The sequence below is a fragment of the Triticum aestivum genome, chromosome 2B (assembly GCF_018294505.1).
Source record: "Triticum aestivum cultivar Chinese Spring chromosome 2B, IWGSC CS RefSeq v2.1, whole genome shotgun sequence".
NCBI lineage: Eukaryota > Viridiplantae > Streptophyta > Magnoliopsida > Poales > Poaceae > Triticum > Triticum aestivum.
The window spans coordinates 113,371,756-113,389,311 of record NC_057798.1 but is presented as its reverse complement, the minus strand read 5'-3'; the positions used below and the strand labels follow the sequence as shown (position 1 = coordinate 113,389,311).

General features: G+C 46.6%; 1 protein-coding gene across 1 annotated transcript; it reads right to left on the bottom strand.

Annotated features, from left to right (window-relative positions):
• Positions 1–10,983: 10,983 nt before the first annotated feature.
• Positions 10,984–16,546, bottom strand: LOC123039059 (uncharacterized). Its single transcript, XM_044462365.1, has 10 exons — positions 16,396–16,546; positions 15,950–16,173; positions 15,393–15,470; positions 14,748–14,843; positions 14,547–14,639; positions 14,372–14,443; positions 12,976–13,083; positions 12,271–12,405; positions 11,583–11,682; positions 10,984–11,307 (listed from the first exon to the last, which is right to left on the bottom strand). The coding sequence occupies exons 1-9, from the start codon at positions 16,544–16,546 to the stop codon at positions 11,587–11,589; spliced, it is 1,053 nt and encodes a 350-aa protein (XP_044318300.1). The 3' UTR covers positions 10,984–11,307; positions 11,583–11,586.
• Between the last annotated feature and the right edge of the window lie 1,010 nt (positions 16,547–17,556).

The window sequence follows — 17,556 nt, the reverse complement described above, 5'->3', positions numbered from 1 at the left end:
TAGCAGCTATGAGGATGATCCTCAGGTTCCGGACCCAGTCCGTATAGTTGCTGCCATCATCTTTCAGCTTGGTTTTCTCTAGGAACGCATTGAAGTTCATGTTGACATGAGCGTTGGCCATTTGATCTACAAGACATATTTGCAAAAGGTTTTAGACTAAGTTCATGATAATTAAGTTCATCTAATCAAATTATTGAATGAACTCCCACTCAGATTTGACATCCCTCTAGTCATCTAAGTGTTACACGATCCGAGTCGACTAGGCCGTGTCCGATCATCACGTGAGACGGACTAGTCATCGTCGGTGAACATTCTCATGTTGATCGTATCTTCCATACGACTCGTGTTCGACCTTTCGTTCTTCGTGTTCCGAGGCCATGTCTGTACATGCTAGGCTCGTCAAGTTAACCCTAAGTGTTTTGCATGTGTAAAACTGTCTTACACCCGTTGTATGTGAACGTAAGGATCTATCACAGCCGATCATCACGTGGTGCTTCGAAACGACGAACTTTAGCAACGGTGCACAGTTAGGGGAGAACACTTCTTGAAATTGTTGTAAGGGATCATCTTACTTACTACCGTCATTCTAAGTAAACAAGATGCATAAAACATAATAAACATCACATGCAATTATATAAAGTAGTGACATGATATGGCCAATATCATATAGCTCCTTTGATCTTCATCTTCGGGGCTCCATGATCATCTTGTCACCGGCATGACACCATGATCTCCATCATCGTGTCTTCATGAAGTTGTCACGCCAACGACTACTTCTACTTCTATGACTAACGTGTTTAGCAATAAAGTAAAGTAGTTTACATGGCGTTCTTCAATGACACGCAGGTCATACAAAAATAAAGACAACTCCTATGGCTCCTGCCGGTTGTCATACTCATCGACATGCAAGTCGTGATTCCTATTACAAGAACATGATCTCATACATCACAATATATCATTCATCATTCATCACAACTTCTGGCCATATCACATCACATGACAATTGCTGCAAAAACAAGTTAGACGTCCTCTAATTGTTGTTGCATCTTTTACGTGGCTGCAATTGGGTTCTAGCAAGAATGTTTTCTTACCTACGAATAACCACAACGTGATCTTGTCAACTTCTATTTACCCTTCATAAGGACCCTTTTCATCAAATCCACTTCAACTAAAGTGGGAGAGACAGACACCCGCCAGCCACCTTATCCAACTAGTGCATGTTAGTCGGTGGAACCGGTCTCACGTAAGCGTACGTGTAAGGTTGGTCCGGGCCGCTTCATCCAACAATACCGCTGAAGCAAGATAAGACTAGTAGCGGCAAGCAAGTTGACAAGATCTACGCCCACAATAAAATTGTGTTCTACTCGTGCAAAGAGAACTACGCATAGACCTAGCTCTGATGCCACTGTTGGGGAACGTTGCAGAAAATTAAAATTTTCCTACGGTTTCACCAAGATCCATCTATGAGTTCATCTAAGCAACAAGTCAAGGGAGTGAGTTTGCATCTATATACCACTTGTAGATCGCGTGCAGAAGCGTTCAAGGGGATGGTGATGATGGAGTCGTACTCGACGTGATTCGGATCACCGATGACCAAGTGCTGAACGGACATCACCTCCGCGTTCAACACACGTACGGTACGGGCGACGTCTCCTCCGTCTTGATCCAGCAAGGAGGAAGGAGAGGTTGAGGAAGACAGCTCCAACGGCAGCACGACGGCGTGGTGTTGTTGGTGCAGCAGTACTCCGACAGGGCTTCGCCAAGCACGTACGGAGGAGGAGAGGTGTTGGGGAGGGGAGGGGCTGCGCCTTGGCTTGTGGTGCGGCTGCCCTCCCCTCACCCCTCTATTTATAGGGGAAGGGGCAAGGGGGGCCGACCCCTCTAGATGGGATCTAGAGGGGGGGCGGCGGCCAGGGAGGGGTGGCTTGCCCCCCAAGCAAGGGGGGTGCGCCCCCCTTAGGGTTTCCCCCCAACCCTAGGTGCATGGGCCCAAGGGGGGGGGCGTGCCCAGCCCACCAGGGGCTGGCTGCTATCCCACGCAGCCCATGTGCCCCCCCGGGAGGGGTGGCCCCTCCTAGTGGACCCCCGGAACCCCTCCGATGGTCCCGGTACAATACCGGTATGACCCCGAAACTTTCCGGTGTCCGTTTGACAACTTCCCATATATAAATCTTTACCTCCGGACCCTTTCGGAACTCCTCGTGACATCCGGGATCTCATCCGGGACTCCGAACAACATTCGGTAGTCACATACAAGTCTTCCTAATAACCCTAGCGTCACCGAACCTTAAGTGTGTAGACCCTACGGGTTCGGGAGACACGTAGACATGACCGAGACGGCTCTCGGGCAATAACCAACAGCGGGATCTGGATACTCATGTTGGCTCCCACATGCTCCTCGATGATGTCATCGGATGAACCACGATGTCGAGGATTCAATGAACCCCGTATGCAATTCCCTTTGTCAATCGGTACGTTACATGCCCAAGACTCGATCGTCAGTATCCCAATACCTCGTTCAGTCTCGTTACCGGCAAGTCACTTTACTCGTACCGTAATGCATGATCCCGTGACCAAACACTTGGTCACCTTGAGCTCATTATGATGATGCATTACCGAGTGGGCCCAGAGATACCTCTCCGTCATACGGAGTGACAAATCCCAGTCTCGATCCGTGTCAACCCAACAGACACTTTCGGAGATACCTAGTCACCCAGTTACGTTGTGACGTTTGGTACACCCAAAGCACTCCTACGGTATCCGGGAGTTACACGATCTCATGGTCTAAGGAAGAGATACTTGACATTGGAAAAGCTCTAGCAAACGAACTAACCGACCTTTGTGCTATGCTTAGGATTGGGTCTTGTCCATCACATCATTCTCCTAATGATGTGATCCCGTTATCAACGACATCCAATGTCCATAGCCAGGAAACCATGACTATCTGTTGATCACAACGAGCTAGTCAACTAGAGGCTCACTAGGGACATATTGTGGTCTATGTATTCACACGTGTATTACGATTTCCGGATAATACAGTTATAGCATGAATAAAAGACTATTATCATGAACAAAGAAATATAATAATAACACTTTTATTATTGCCTCTAGGGCATATTTCCAACAATAACTATTGCATGAGGAATCGCAACCGGCATAATTATCCATCACTGATCCATTGCCTACGAGCTTTTCACATAATGTTCTTCGCTTATTTACTTTTCCGTTGCTACTGTTACAACTACTACAAAAACCCAAAAACATTTATCTTTACTTTTGTTACCGTTACTATTATAATCATACCACTTTTGCTACTAAACACTTTGTTGCAGATACTAAGTTATCCAGGTGTGGTTGAATTGACAACTCAACTGCTAATACTCAAGAATATTCTTTGGCTCCCCTTGTGTCGAATCAATAAATTTAGGTTGAATACTTCACCCTCGAAAGCTGTTGCGATCCCCTATACTTGTGGGTTATCAGTTGTACGTAGTGTTCATCCGGTGTGTCCTGAGAACGAGATATGTGCAGCTCCTATCGGGATTTGTCGGCACATCGGGCGGCTTTGCTGGTCTTGTTTTACCATTGTCAAAATGTCTTGTAAACCAGGATTACGAGACTGATCGGGTCTTCCTGGGAGAAGGATTATCCTTCGTTGACCGTGAGAGCTTGTGATGGGCTAAGTTGGGACACCCCTGCAGGGTATAAACTTTCGAGAGCCGTGCCCGTGGTTATGTGGCAGATGGAAATTTATTAATATCCGGTTGTAGAGAACTTGACACTTGACTTAATTAAAATGCATCAACCGCGTGTGTAGCCGTGATGGTCTCTTCTCGGCGGAGTCTGGAAAGTGAACACAGTCTTGGTGTTATGATTGTGCGTACGTAGTTTCAGGATCACTTCTTGATCACTTCTAGCTTCTCGACCGTTCCGTTGCTTCTCTTCTCGCTCTTACTTGCGTATGTTAGCCACCATATTTTCTTAGTGCTTGCTGCAACTCCACTTCATTACCACTTCCTATCCATAAGCTTAAATAGTCTTGATCTCGCGGGTTTTGAGATTGCCGAGTCCTCGTGACTCACCAGATACTATCACAACAGTTGCAGGTGCCGATGATTCTAGTGCAGGTGATGCTACCGAGCTCAGATGGGAGCTCAACGAAGATCTTGGTCGTTGCTATGTTTCGTTTCATGTTGATCAGTAGTGGAGCCCAGTTGGGATGATCGGGGATCTAGCAGTTGGGTTATCTTCTTTTCTTTTGGCTTCGTCCATAGTCGGACTATGTGTGTACTCTGAATGATGTATAAATTATATGTTCATTGTGTGAAGTGGCGATTGTAAGTCAACTCTTTATCCCATTCTTGTTCATTACATGGGATTGTGTGAAGATGACCCGTCTTGCGACAAAACCACCATGCGGTTATGCCTCTAAGTCGTGCTTAGACACATGGGAGATATAGCCGCATCGTGGGTGTTACATATACGGAACAGGAAAAGGAAGAAGAGCTTGTGTGTGATTAAGTTGGATATGATGAAAGCATATGACCGAGTTGAGTGGGTATTTCTTGAGATGATTATGACACGATTTGGTTTTGAACCCCAGTGGGTCTCCATGATAATGAGATGCGTCACCTCAGCTGTTTCTCTGTTAAGTTAAATGGTGCGCTATTCAGGAGTTTTATACCATCTCGTGGTTTAAGACAGGGGGATCCGTTGTCACCATGTTTGTTTCTCTTCTGTGTGGAGGAAATTTCAGCTCTTCTCAAGAAGGTTCAGACTGACAAACAGTTGTCAAGTGTGAAGTTTGGGAGCACTGGCCCCATGTAACTCACCTTTTGTTTGTAGATGATAGTATAGGTTTCCTTGAGGGAACCAAGGAGAACATGGAGATTTTAAAACAAATTCTTGAGAAGTATGAAAAAGCGTTCAGACAAAAGGTTAACTTGCAAAAATCCTCGATCTTTTTTTGGAAAAGGAAGCCAAAATGTGATGAAGGAACAGATGAAGCAGATTGTGGGGATTCAGTCTGAAGCCCTTAGTGAACGGTATTTGGGGCTCCCAACACTGGTTGGCAGGTCCAAGGATGGCACTTTTAAACATGTAACAGAGTGTGCTAAGGGTAAAGTATGTGGTTGGAAGGGCCAAGGATTGTCCAAAGCGGCTAGAGAAGTGCTCGTCAAGTCTGTTTTGCAAGCGACACCGACCTACACCATGAGTTGTTTTCACCTCTCGAAGAAAATGTGCCGGAACCTGACTTCAATCTCGTCCAAATTCTGGTGGGGTGCAATGAATGGTGAGAGAAGGGTCCATTGGATCGCTTGGCAGAAGATGTGTGCGAGCAAGAGGGATGGGGGCATGGGGTTTCGTGACCCCGAGGCTTTCAACCAAGCGTTGTTGGCGAAACAAGCATGGCGTATCCTTGAAGTCCCAACTTCTCTATGTGCTAGGGTGCTTAAAGCGAGGTATTTTAAAGATGACTCAATCTTGTCCGCTTCCTGTCCAGCTTCGGGTTCTTTCACCTTCAGGAGCATTTTGCATGGCCGGGATTTGCAAAGGAGGGCCTGATATGGAGAGTAGGCTCGGGTGTCAATATTAACATCCATCATGACTCGTCGATACCTCGGAGCGGGAGCTCTAAACCTCTAGGCCAAGTATACATGCAGGGCATAACCAAGGTGGCACACTTACTCAATCCCGATGGTATGTCTTGGAATGAGTAGCTGGTGGATCAGATGTTCACACCGGCGGATGCGAGGGACGTGAAGAAAATCGCTATTGGTGGACCGGAGGCTAATGATTTCCTGGCATGGAACTTTACGCGTAATGGGGCATTCACAGTTAGGTCGGCGTACCATCTGCGAATGTCTCTGAAAAGAGCGAGGGCCAGACAGCCGGAGTCTTCGAGTTCGGTAGCCATGCACAAAGGATATTTGGCGCTGTGGGATACGAGTGCGTCGGGCAAGGTCAAAATCCACATGTGGCGTATGATCCGCAACGGGCTTGCTGTGGGTGCAGAACTCCATCGACGTCGGATTAAGCCGGGCGTTTTTTGTGTTGTGTGTGCCCGAGAAGAGACTATAACGCATAGATTTTGGGGCTGCCAACATTCAGTCATGTTTTGGGAGATGCTGCGGGCACAGGTCGGGCTGGTTTTGGAAGAACCACCAAAACATATTGAGACTCAGCGAGCTCTAGCATCTTGGCTACTTGACTGGTTTTCTCGGGCGAGTGGCGACGAGAAGGAGGTGATGCTTCAGGCGGCCTATAGCCTGTGGTTGGCACGTAACGACGCAAGGGATGGGCGGAAGATAATATCGCCACATGAAATAACAGCTAATGTGCAGGTGCAAGTTGCAGAGTGGAGAGCATCTCATGAGACGAGGGCGTCACAACCGGAGCCAAAGACTGTTCAGCGTTGGTCACCACCTGCAATGGGTAAAGATCAACTCTGATGGCCCGGTCTCAAGGTACGGGGAGAAAGGAGGAGGTGGGGCGGTTCTTCGTGATCACCAAGCGGCGTTCCGAGCTGGGCTGTGTCACTTCTTCCCAAATAATGTTGATCCTGAGATGGTTGAGGTGTTGGTTTGCAGACAAGCTGTTCGAATGGCGATTGATCTAAGCTTAAGTCGGGTGCATGTCGAGCTTGATTGTCTGGCTCTGGTCAAGATGCTCAACGACCCGCAGAAGAATTTGTCTGTTGTCGGGCCTTGGGTGGAGGAGATTAAGGCGATGCTTCGGTCTATGGAGGAATCCAAGGTGTCATGGATTCGTCGGTCTGGGAATGTAGCCGCTCATAAGCTAGCGAAAGTAGGGGTATGGGGAGAACCGTTCGAAGATTTGGGTGGGCTCGCCACCAGATTTTATTTTAGATGTAATTTCAGACGAGATTCCTAGCTTTGGTTAAATAAAGCGGCATGATTTTCCCCTAAAAAAAGATGTTGATCTATGGTCCGAAAACCGGCAGGATAGAGATGGTGGAGGTTCACGTCGGCGATAACGGCCAAGGTTTCACAACATGAACTTTTTTTAACTTTTTTTTTTGACAAAGGTTGTTATTGTCTTGGTTCTTTCATTTCTTGGAGAAGAGGCTGATGTCAACAATACGAGCTTGTGTTCCATATCCTTTTATTATCAGGATATTATATACTGTATTAAACATAAATCAGGATTTCGATCGATCGAGAGAAAGAGAGAGCATGAGCAGCCGGTTTGTGAATCTGGGGGTGAGGAACATGAACGGCCGTCCCGCCCCCTTCAACCTATACCGCGTAGATCCAGCGAAGTTGTTCTACCCGGCTGTCGGCGCATCAGCAACAGCAACGTCGTCCGAAGGAAGATCATCAGATCCAATGACAATGATAAAATCTCGGTTACCTAGGCCGGCCATCTCCTTCGACTGGCCCTGCGAAAAGAACCATGCCGCGGCCGGGCAGATCGATTTCATGTCCATCGGCCGCGGCGGGAACGCCATCATCGCCGTGGACAACGTCGGCCGCACCATCCTGTATGACGCAGACCTCCACACCGTCCGCACCAGCCTGCCCATGATGTCCCAACCCATGCGGGTCCCCATCGCCATTGCCGTCGGCGACGACGACCTGTTCGTCATGGCGAGCAGGCCCGGCCCGCGGCCCTAGATAGAATGCTTCCAGGCCCTCCTCCGCGACGGCAAGTCGATCTCGTCCTTCAAGAAATGGCGTTGGATCTACCTCCAGCCACCGCTCTTCACCTGGCGCTGCGAATATGACCATCATCCGGTCTGCTGCTGCTGCCGCTACCACGACAGCGACGGCTTGCCGGGCACTGAGTTCCAAGACGCCTTTGCAATCTGCGCCCACGCGATGGTCGGCGACTCGCAGATCTGGATATCCACGCCAGCCGCCGGCACGTATACCTTGGACACGGAGAGCGGCGCGTGGAGCAAGGCCGGCGACTGGGCGCTGCCGTTCAGAGGGCGCGCGGTGTACGTCCCAGAGGACGATCTCTGGTTTGGCTTTTTGCCGGACTACGAGCAGCTCTGCGCGTTTGACCTGACCGCCATGTCGACGGCGATGGCGCCGCCCGTGCCGCTGACAGCGTGGGACGATCTGGACTGGCCGGAAAGCTGGGTCCCGATGGCCGGACGTATCGTGCCGCTGGGCTCTGGCAGGTTCTGCGTCGCCAGGTTCTTCTATACCTGGGTGAACCAATTGATCACGTTCGCCAGCGGGCTCACCTATGATAACTACACCACGACGAATCTTGTGGTGCTCACCGGCGTGGAAGTGGAACGCGGTGGCGCGCACGGGCTGGGAAGGATGGTCCGGCACAAGTCCAAGCGGTACGACCTCGGCTGCAATGTCGCCAAAGCCCCGTGGATGAATGGTACGGAAGAGCTCTCTCTCGTGCTTCTGCTGCCGTGCTATATACGCATGGTGCTTGTGTTTTTGTTATGGGTGAAAATGAAAATGCTTAGAGTATCTACAGCCGGGCGACTCAAACCGCCCTCAAACGCTCGGGCAGCCCGTCCAATCACTGACCGGTCGTGAAAATCTGATCCAAACGGACGTATCAAATGGGTCTCAAACGCTCGGACTGACCGGCATCCCTCATATCCGAGTGAATTGCTGAAAACATCAACACTGAAGGCTAGGGTTGCAGAAACCACCCTTCTACAGTTTTGTGTCAAAAACCACTAATTTTAAGCCTATTTTTTTGCAAATAACACTAGTTGTGGTGCTCACCGGCGTCATACAGGATGATTCGGCACAAGTCCAAGCGTTACGACTTCAGCTGCAACTTGGCCAAAGCCCTGTGAATCACGCAAGGGAGGCCTCCCCTGCCTTTTTTTGCATGCGTGCTATGCGTGGTGCTCCTGTTTTTGTTATGGCTGAAGTAGTTGGGAAAAATAAGAACAATACTGTATACTACTGGATTGTTACTTACTGTAGTTGCCAATTAGTGCGGAGAATCTTTCGCACTAACAGAAACATCTCGAAGGAATATGTGAAAGATGCAGCTGAACCCCATGACAGCTACCTTCTATTAGCCGTTTGACTTTGCGTTGAGATCCTATTTAAGACATCTCCAATGCCGATCCTCAAACCTTCCACATACGTTTAAATTGTGCGGTCCGGACGTGGTGTGCCATAGAACGCAGACCTATATCAGTTCGCTTGGTGGTGCGGACATATTTTTTCTCGCAAACCGAAGACAGGGGGCCTTGCGAGCCTCCAGACCGCTGCGACGCCCGTTCTTGACTACCCTGGTCCATCAAAAACCCTCCCCACGCCCGTGTATGTTCCCATCCGGCGCCAACTGCCCACATTCATGCCGCTATAGAGCGGCCGCTCCGCATTCACGACGGTCCAGAGCAGACGCTAACTCTCATGACGCCATCATTGTAGCGGCGTGCCGATCGAGAGTGCCGCCCGCTCCGCGTCCCCAGTGTCCGCATTTGTTCAATGTCAGAGATACGTTTACTGTACGAGACGGGATGTATATCTACCATGCCCATTCAATGCCTATCCGTATGTATGTTGTCATTAAGCAGGCTAGCCAGCCGAGGAACCAACACCAGCGTCGCGCATTGATGCACCCGGACGCTTGGCCCCACCGGAATCCGCTATTTAAGGCGGTCACACCCGACTAAACTCTACGCCACAACACATCCAGTCTATCCTCCTCCCTTACACCACATCCACCATGACCGCCAGCGGGAACGCTCTGTGGGAGAGCCTATCGACGGAGATGAAGCACGAGGTCGCCACCCTTGCGGCCTCCTGGAAGAGCTGGTGTGCCAAGCAAATCGAAGACGGCATGTCGACTAGCTCCCCCGAGGTCTTTGACAACGACCCCACAACAGAGACAGGGTCCGACGACAACACAACACCGGAGCCGGCGCCGATGCATGGCAGCTTCACCATGGAGCAGGTGCAGGCGCACTACGACACCGCCATGGCGGATGAGGAGCAGTCTGCTTCGGCTCCTATGTCGGCGTTCCGGCAGGTGCAGAAAGAGCAGAGGCGCAACCTGCTCCTCCTTGAGCAGCAACGTCTAGCGGAGGGCCAAATCTATGGCGAGCGTGCAAGCGAGGAGGCCGTGGTCGCCGAACTCCATTGTGGAGCAGCTGGCGCTCTACGAGCCCGCTCGTGCTCAAGACGTCTCTCTCAATGCAGTGTCGACGCAGCCTGACGCGGGTGCGGACACAAGCGCTGGCGGTCGAGAACGAGAACACCGCCAGGTGCGCCTCCTACGCGCTGCCGTCCAACTTTCGGGACGCATGTGGCATGTGGACAACGAAGTACTGTCCACGTCCATCATCGACCTCACGTCCATCGGAACCGGCGACAGACAGGTCGCGGGCTCCTCCGAGGATGAGTAGGACATGAGGATGAGTAGGACATGGGAGGCGGCAGGGTATGGTGTCCCAAGTGGGCCGGTCTGTCTCCCATGTTCTACTCTTCATCGCCGGAGACCGCACCTTCATTTCACGGGTCTTAAACCCCGCCGCCGCTCATGGAGACCGCAGATGGAGGACATGGTCGCTGATGTGGGATACAAAGGAAGTGGATGACGGCTGCTGCCATAGGATAAGTTTAGGGTCGGGTTTCTTTTTTTGTCCTAAATGATCAAAATGTAATGAAAATCCACCGTGTTTGCATGAATCTCGTTCGATTTATATGAAAGTCCGCCTTGTTTGCATGAATTTCGTCCGATTATAGTTCAAACAGTGGTTGAAATGTAGTATACAGGTAGCGTTGGATGGTCGGCTCCCGTATTAGTGTCCGCGGACTTGTCCCCCCGTCCGCGGATAGATGCCGGAGCAAATTTGCAAGTAATCGTTGGAGATGCCCTTACTATCCAAACAACTCGCTTCCTATCAACCCTATTTTCAGAAGTCTTGCTTCTTTTGGTACAATTTCTCATGTAGGAGTAGTATCTATCTACAAGGAATTATCATTCATAAACAGAGATATGGAGAGTTTGCGAGCAAGCAGCTACTTATCAATTAATATTACATATACAACATCGTACAAGGAACAAGACAACAATTATCCAAAATATCATGAGTAACAATACAATGGCGTAAAGATATGCACAGTTGCTTCTATGGCATATCGCAACCCACAAAACACTCTGGGAACTAATGATGCCGAAGGATAAAAGCTCTTATCAACTTCTAAGTAGGGTTGTTTACGTGGAAGACACTTATAGAAGGAAGTACTCCAGGGATCGTACGCTTGACCATATTGTGTCTGGAAGGAAGTTCTCGGGGCATCTCTACACGTCAGTGGCCTCAAATCTCTCAGCATTTTATCTTGTTTCCTGCAATATGCTCAATATGCTTAAACTCTTGCTCGCCATCGAGCAATGCAAGAAACTACAATAATGCAAACGAAATTTTGGAAACTGGAGGTAGGGCCAAATTAAACCATATAGGTTGGTTTGTTAATTTACTTCTGGTACATGGTAATTAATATTTCTTTTTTGGCATTGAGAACAATTAGTAACTTTACTTTTTTTGCGGGGTAATTAGTAACTTTATTGAGACAGAGGAAATAACTGAGGATGGGCCAACAAGCATGGTAGAACACACATACCTCACTAGTTGAATTGCTCATCTTGAAAATAATTATGTTCGGTTGGCCAATAATGCTCACCCGGAGGAGAAGTTTCCAGCCATGTCTCACTGTGATTAGTCTGTTGAAATTTAAACTGTTATTACTTATGTTAAATGGAAAGCAGCTGTAAGCAGTTATCATCAATCAAGAAACCCAACTGGTAAAAGTGATTTGAAGAACGTAAGCTAGCTTAGCTCTTATAATTGTTTTGTACGACACACACCATCATGTGAATTTCTTATGCAATCTGTAAGTTGATTGGTGCAAGCTGAGTTTAAGGTAAGATCAGGTGTAGTCGTTCTCTCTTGTGGGGTCACGGAAATGCTACCATATCATTGCTACAGACGATTTAAAATTATAACTGGAACCAGAAATATTGTTACCTGCAAATATAAAAGATAAATATTTTTCACTACTGCAAATACTTTCTTTCTGCTACAAATAACTTGAATTTTAGCTCCATACACGAAAACGACATAACAACTATGCTAGGAACCACAATGGAAAGGAAAAAAATTTGAAACTGGAGTGAAGGCGAAATCATAGAGACTTGTCAATTTTCATCTGGTCGGGTAGTATTCATTTATGTCATGGACAAACAATTAGCAACTGCGGTTAGACAGAAGAATAGATTGATGTGGCCAACAAAGCACGCTATGGATATTACCTCAAAAGATGAATTGTGTTCCCAAGGCATAGGATATGGAAAAGGTTTATCTGGAGCATAATCATGTGTAATTCCCATCAAATGGTCAACCCAAGCAGAAGTAGTATCGGGTTGTCGTGGCTCATAGCCACCAATCTGCAAAAAAGTCAAGCTTTTATTATTAATATATCTTAAACAGAATACAGCTTTAAGCATGCAGGTTATCGACAAGTAGCTAGCAGACCAAACTTGCTAAAAGTTACTGAACAGTGTTAGCAAGCTTATTAACTCTTCTAGCTGTTGTATACAGCAACAACAACATAAAAGCATGTATAATGGCTGATTCTTTTCTTATGTATTCATGTCATTTAAAGTGACAATATACATGTTGTACAATAGATTATTTCTTAATATCATCCCTAAGAATTAATATGTGTGGGCTTAGAATTATAGAGTGAAATTAAACTATAACACAGACTGAGAGGGGAGATATCTCGTACAATGGAGGGAGAAAAAGGCATATCTTTGCTTGCTAAGATATCTTCTTTTACTTAGACAAGGCAAACATCTTTTCCAGTTTCTCTCTCTTCCAACTATGCAGCCATTCTATGTAGAGTAGCAGTGCTAATTAAGCGCACCATTGTACATATAGTAATGCCAACTCGTTTTATGGATGCATGATCCAGATTTGGTTGGCCCAAGCCGAGTTCAAGCTAGTTAGCGTACCGTGGCATTCTGGTTGGGTGTAAAAGAATTCATGCTATTCCCAAACGAAGTAATGGACAAGTCATTCTGCATTGACATCTGATGAGCAGGAGGATCCGGTTGGGGAAGCTGGAAACATGAAGTAATGATGAGTAAGTTCCTTCAATTTCAATAATAACACCACTACAAACCTACCGATATTATGATCTTAGTAAAAAACCAACATATCGAAGAAATGTCAAATACAAAAATTAGCTATATTATTCTTTAATTGGTCCACTTGATCAAGTCAAATTAAAAAGTGGGCTTTTTAAATTTGGTCTCAACATAGGAGCAGGAATTCTGGAAGAGCTTAAGCACATTGGAGAAGTCATTTCCACATCTAGTAAATATTAAAAAGACCAAATTAATAGCATGATTAATAGTATAACCAACAACCAGCTATATGAAGTTGTCGTGGCATGTATGGCCAACCTAACAACACATTCATATAAGGCTAGTCATAGCAAGGAGTAACTTACATTAGTGTCATGCATATGACACTAGTCTATATTACTACATTTATAGTGCAAAGTATCATACATATAGTATCATAAAAGGTTGCATTTATTAGCTTGTGGACTCAATTTTTCTTGGGATGCCCTATGTGATGGTAACATAATATGTTACTACCACCATCATCTCTTTTCACATTTAATACTATGCCATGTCATCACTATGACTACTTCGCATTGCACGAATAATATGTTTTGAGGATGCATGTTACTACTCCCTCTCTCTCAGTTTATAGGGCGTGCGCATATCCTTAGGTCGTCAATTTGACCAACCTAATACAAGTCATATCTTATAAAAAATATACCAATATAAACTTTAGATGTTCCACATTTTCAAACCGTATAATTTTTGTGTTATATAGTTTATATTAGGGTGATAAAATTGGCAACCTAGGTATACGCATAGGACTTGTAAATTGAAACGGAGGGAGTACCTATGTTACTTCCACCATGTCTAGCCTAACAGTTCAGCCATACTTGCATGCTATGTAATTAATGTGTGGCCCATCATATTCTCTCACAAAGGATGTTGGAGTCGATGCTACAACTGGCTATAATCCTATAGTTTGGTTCTCTTCTCTCTCCTCCAACTAAGCAAAAATCTAATGTGGCATCTCTTATAGCCCGTCTATGTCACTCTATTATACTTACTCTAATATCGCCTGCATTGGAAACTAGTAGGAAGTATACCATGGATGTATAATATTGCAATTAACGGCGCAAGTGGTAGACATATTCATGATAGAGTTTACAGGAGGATCGTGATCGTATGCAAAACTTGCCGTGGCAACTTCTAGTTGATACTATTTGAAGAAAAGAGCCCATGCATTATAAATGCAAAGCAAAACTAGTAAGGACTTTACCATGTCTGTATACCAAGTGTTGTCTTGACTCATCAGAGAGTTTCCAGAAGGAGCATTAGCGTATCCAAAACTCTGTAGATAAAGAGAAATCGCAAGGTTACTTCTAGTTGATACTATTAGCTAGAAAGGTAAATATCACATGCGTTATCATTGCACAAGTAAAAAGAAAGTTTACCGTGGGCATATCATACAAGATGTCATTCATAGGATAAGGGTAGTAGGATGGACAAATCATGGAGTTCTCAGGAGTATAATTACATCCGTCACTCTGCAACATCATAATCAAGAGCAATTGCCAAGGTTACTCCCAGATACCATATGAACAACAAATATCACATGCATTACCATTGCAAAGGAAACTTGAAGGGAAATGTACCATGGTCGGCGTTTCATATGACCGGGTGTCATTAAAAAGCCAATTAGTACACGGGCTCATCAAAAATTCCTCAAGAGGAGCACTACGGCCAACACTCTGCAAAATTAACATCGAAAAGTTTGAACCAGCTTATAGAAAAATTTACCAAAATCTATAGTATCAAATCAATACCATTAGATTCATCATAGAATACATTTTCATATGATATAAATTTTGTATCGAAATAGAAATATTTTTCTATATAAGTTTGGTCAAAGTTAGTGAAGCTTGATTTCCATGAAAACCAATACACACTATATTATTGAAGGGACGGAGAGAGTATCAATTGCCTGTCTGTGGTCGCCGGATTTGATAATTTCCTTGAAATTCGTCCATGCATGTACTAGTTTGGGTTTCTCCTATTTTGGTATGTATTAAAATGTGTGGAAACCCAAACATTATGTCTGTGCCCCAAAGAGTGGGTAGGGTTTATATATATCGATGCACGAACAGAAATATGCGTGCAATTATATACTCATGCATGCATGGCTCTACACATGGTTCAAACGAGACAAATTTGGGCACTGAGTTTTGCCACTGACACAGAAATTCATTTAGCACTTGTATGTGGCAATAATTTTCAACAGAAAAGGGAAACATATATACCTCGCAAGCGGACGTCAGTAAGTCCCGATTGACATTAGGATAGCCTTTCCGATGTAGCACGCAGATAGCAACATGTGGCTAATAAAACAAATCCACACGAAAGATCAATTAATAATATGTTGCCTAACTTCGTGAAAAAATTGTATACATGAGTTAACCCCGTTTTTTATCTAATGTTGTTAGATGCAAAATACTGCAGTCATTGTAGAAAGAGCTAATGCAGAAACATGGATAATTCCGGGATATATGAGTCCTACAGTAGAAGGATTAAGAAATAAACTTTCTGATCGAAATAATTTGAGGATGTAAATCCTGCAGTAGAAGTGTTAAGCAATAAACTTTCTGATCGATGCCTTATTGCCATATGCACAAAAACATCATCTATTTTTTTCCTAAAAGAAATTAAATAGCATTTCAGTTTAATTTTACGTAGCTTCGATTCGACACCTGAAAAGTCTTTTGGTACCCATGGCTCCATGAGATCAGTTCATATAGAACATAAAATCAAAACTCATGTGTGCGAAGTTGCAAACATTGCAAGCCAAACATCTTCCTACCTGCTGGATTTTCAGAGTAAACTGAATCACGGTGAATCCATCCTTGGGATAGTACAAAGTAGTCATGTCAAACAGCTGGCTTTCTGCCTTTGGTATATGTGGTCCTTTGTTCTCCCATGTCCCTCCTCGCAAAGCCATCCTGCTGCGAGGCTTGATAAGCGTGCAAAACACCAGTACTGGTGTTTCCACAACATCTTTGTGCAATTCGTTTGTCAGTAGCCCACCTGCTCGTGCAAGAGAGCAGTATGTGAGCTCGATCTCTACATGGTTTGCGGGGTCTTTTCAGGCGGAATTTTTCGCGCCGGCCCGCATTTTGACGGTTATTTTGCAGGTCAGAGCTTTTTGCGGGATCTGCTAAAGATGCTCTAATGCATGGAAAACTTGAAAGCTTACTTACTTTGCTGCTGCCAGTCGGGGAACTCCTCGTACACGCGGAGCCAGCGGACCTGGCGGGCGGCGCCGCACCGGAGGTACTTCCCCCAGAGAGACGGCCATCTTGCTGGGGCCGGAGTCGTACATCTCAACAGATTTCGACAACCAATCTTTCTCAGAAATCAAGGACTCCCGGTCGACGCCGCGGGAACCAGTGCTGCTCATCTCTCTCTCTCTCTCTCCTCGATGGATCGATCTTCTCAGTGAGCTCCGGCGTCAGTGCGTCTCTCGTCTTGAGCTCCTGGCACTGCGCCAGTCACTTTATATAGGGGAACAGCCCGAGAAGAGGTGGGGGAGTGAGGAGAGAGGAGCGGGGGATATGAAAATGCAGGTCCGAGGCCAGGTCGGGGACGGAGTCCGGGGGTGTCAGATCGTGCGGCGGGCACGAGGAGGCCGACTGAGGTAGGGGAGCTCCGGGAGATTCTAATTCCGAGCTGGGAAACGGCTCGAGAGAGACAGAGGGAGAGAGCAAGAGGGTAGAGCAGCGAGGTTTTGGGGTGGGGGAGAATCCCGAGGAAGGGCTAGTAGCTGTACTGTACTGTACTACCGTCGACGCCGCTCAGGACAAGAACCCACGTGGCGGCGCTGCTGCAGGACATGATCACCTCTAGTGCAGTATAAGGAATGGTGGTCAACTCGTCGTCGTATACTTTCCTTTTAAAAAATCTGGCGGCGCTGATGCAAAGTTGCTCTTCGCGGAGCCAGCGTTCGCCCGAGTCCGGCACACCGGTTGAGGAACAGGGCTAGCTGCAGACAGCACAGAACGACGACGTCACACTGTGATTTTTTCGTACAGGTGAAGGGGCTGTTCGGTACTAGTGCTCCGCTTCCCAACTGCGGGAGCGGAGTTGGCGGAGTTGCAATTTCCCCGCTCCGCAGATTCCAGGAGGGGGTGATTACCGAACAGGGTCTAAGAAAGCCTGCCAAAGAGACTGCACCAGAGTGCAGGTGTGACATGCAACTGGCCTTGGAGCTCGGTGATGAGCGTCTAACAATGGACAGTATGGACTGGTCTCTTTTGAAGAAGAGAGGAATGACACGAACGAGATGATGGTGAATTTTGGTGGACATCACCCCAGAACGTGGGTACGTAACGTACTAACGGTAGGAGGCATGCAGCATTGCCTACTGTAATCATGGAAAACCAACTAATGAGCACGAGTTTCTTGGAGCTC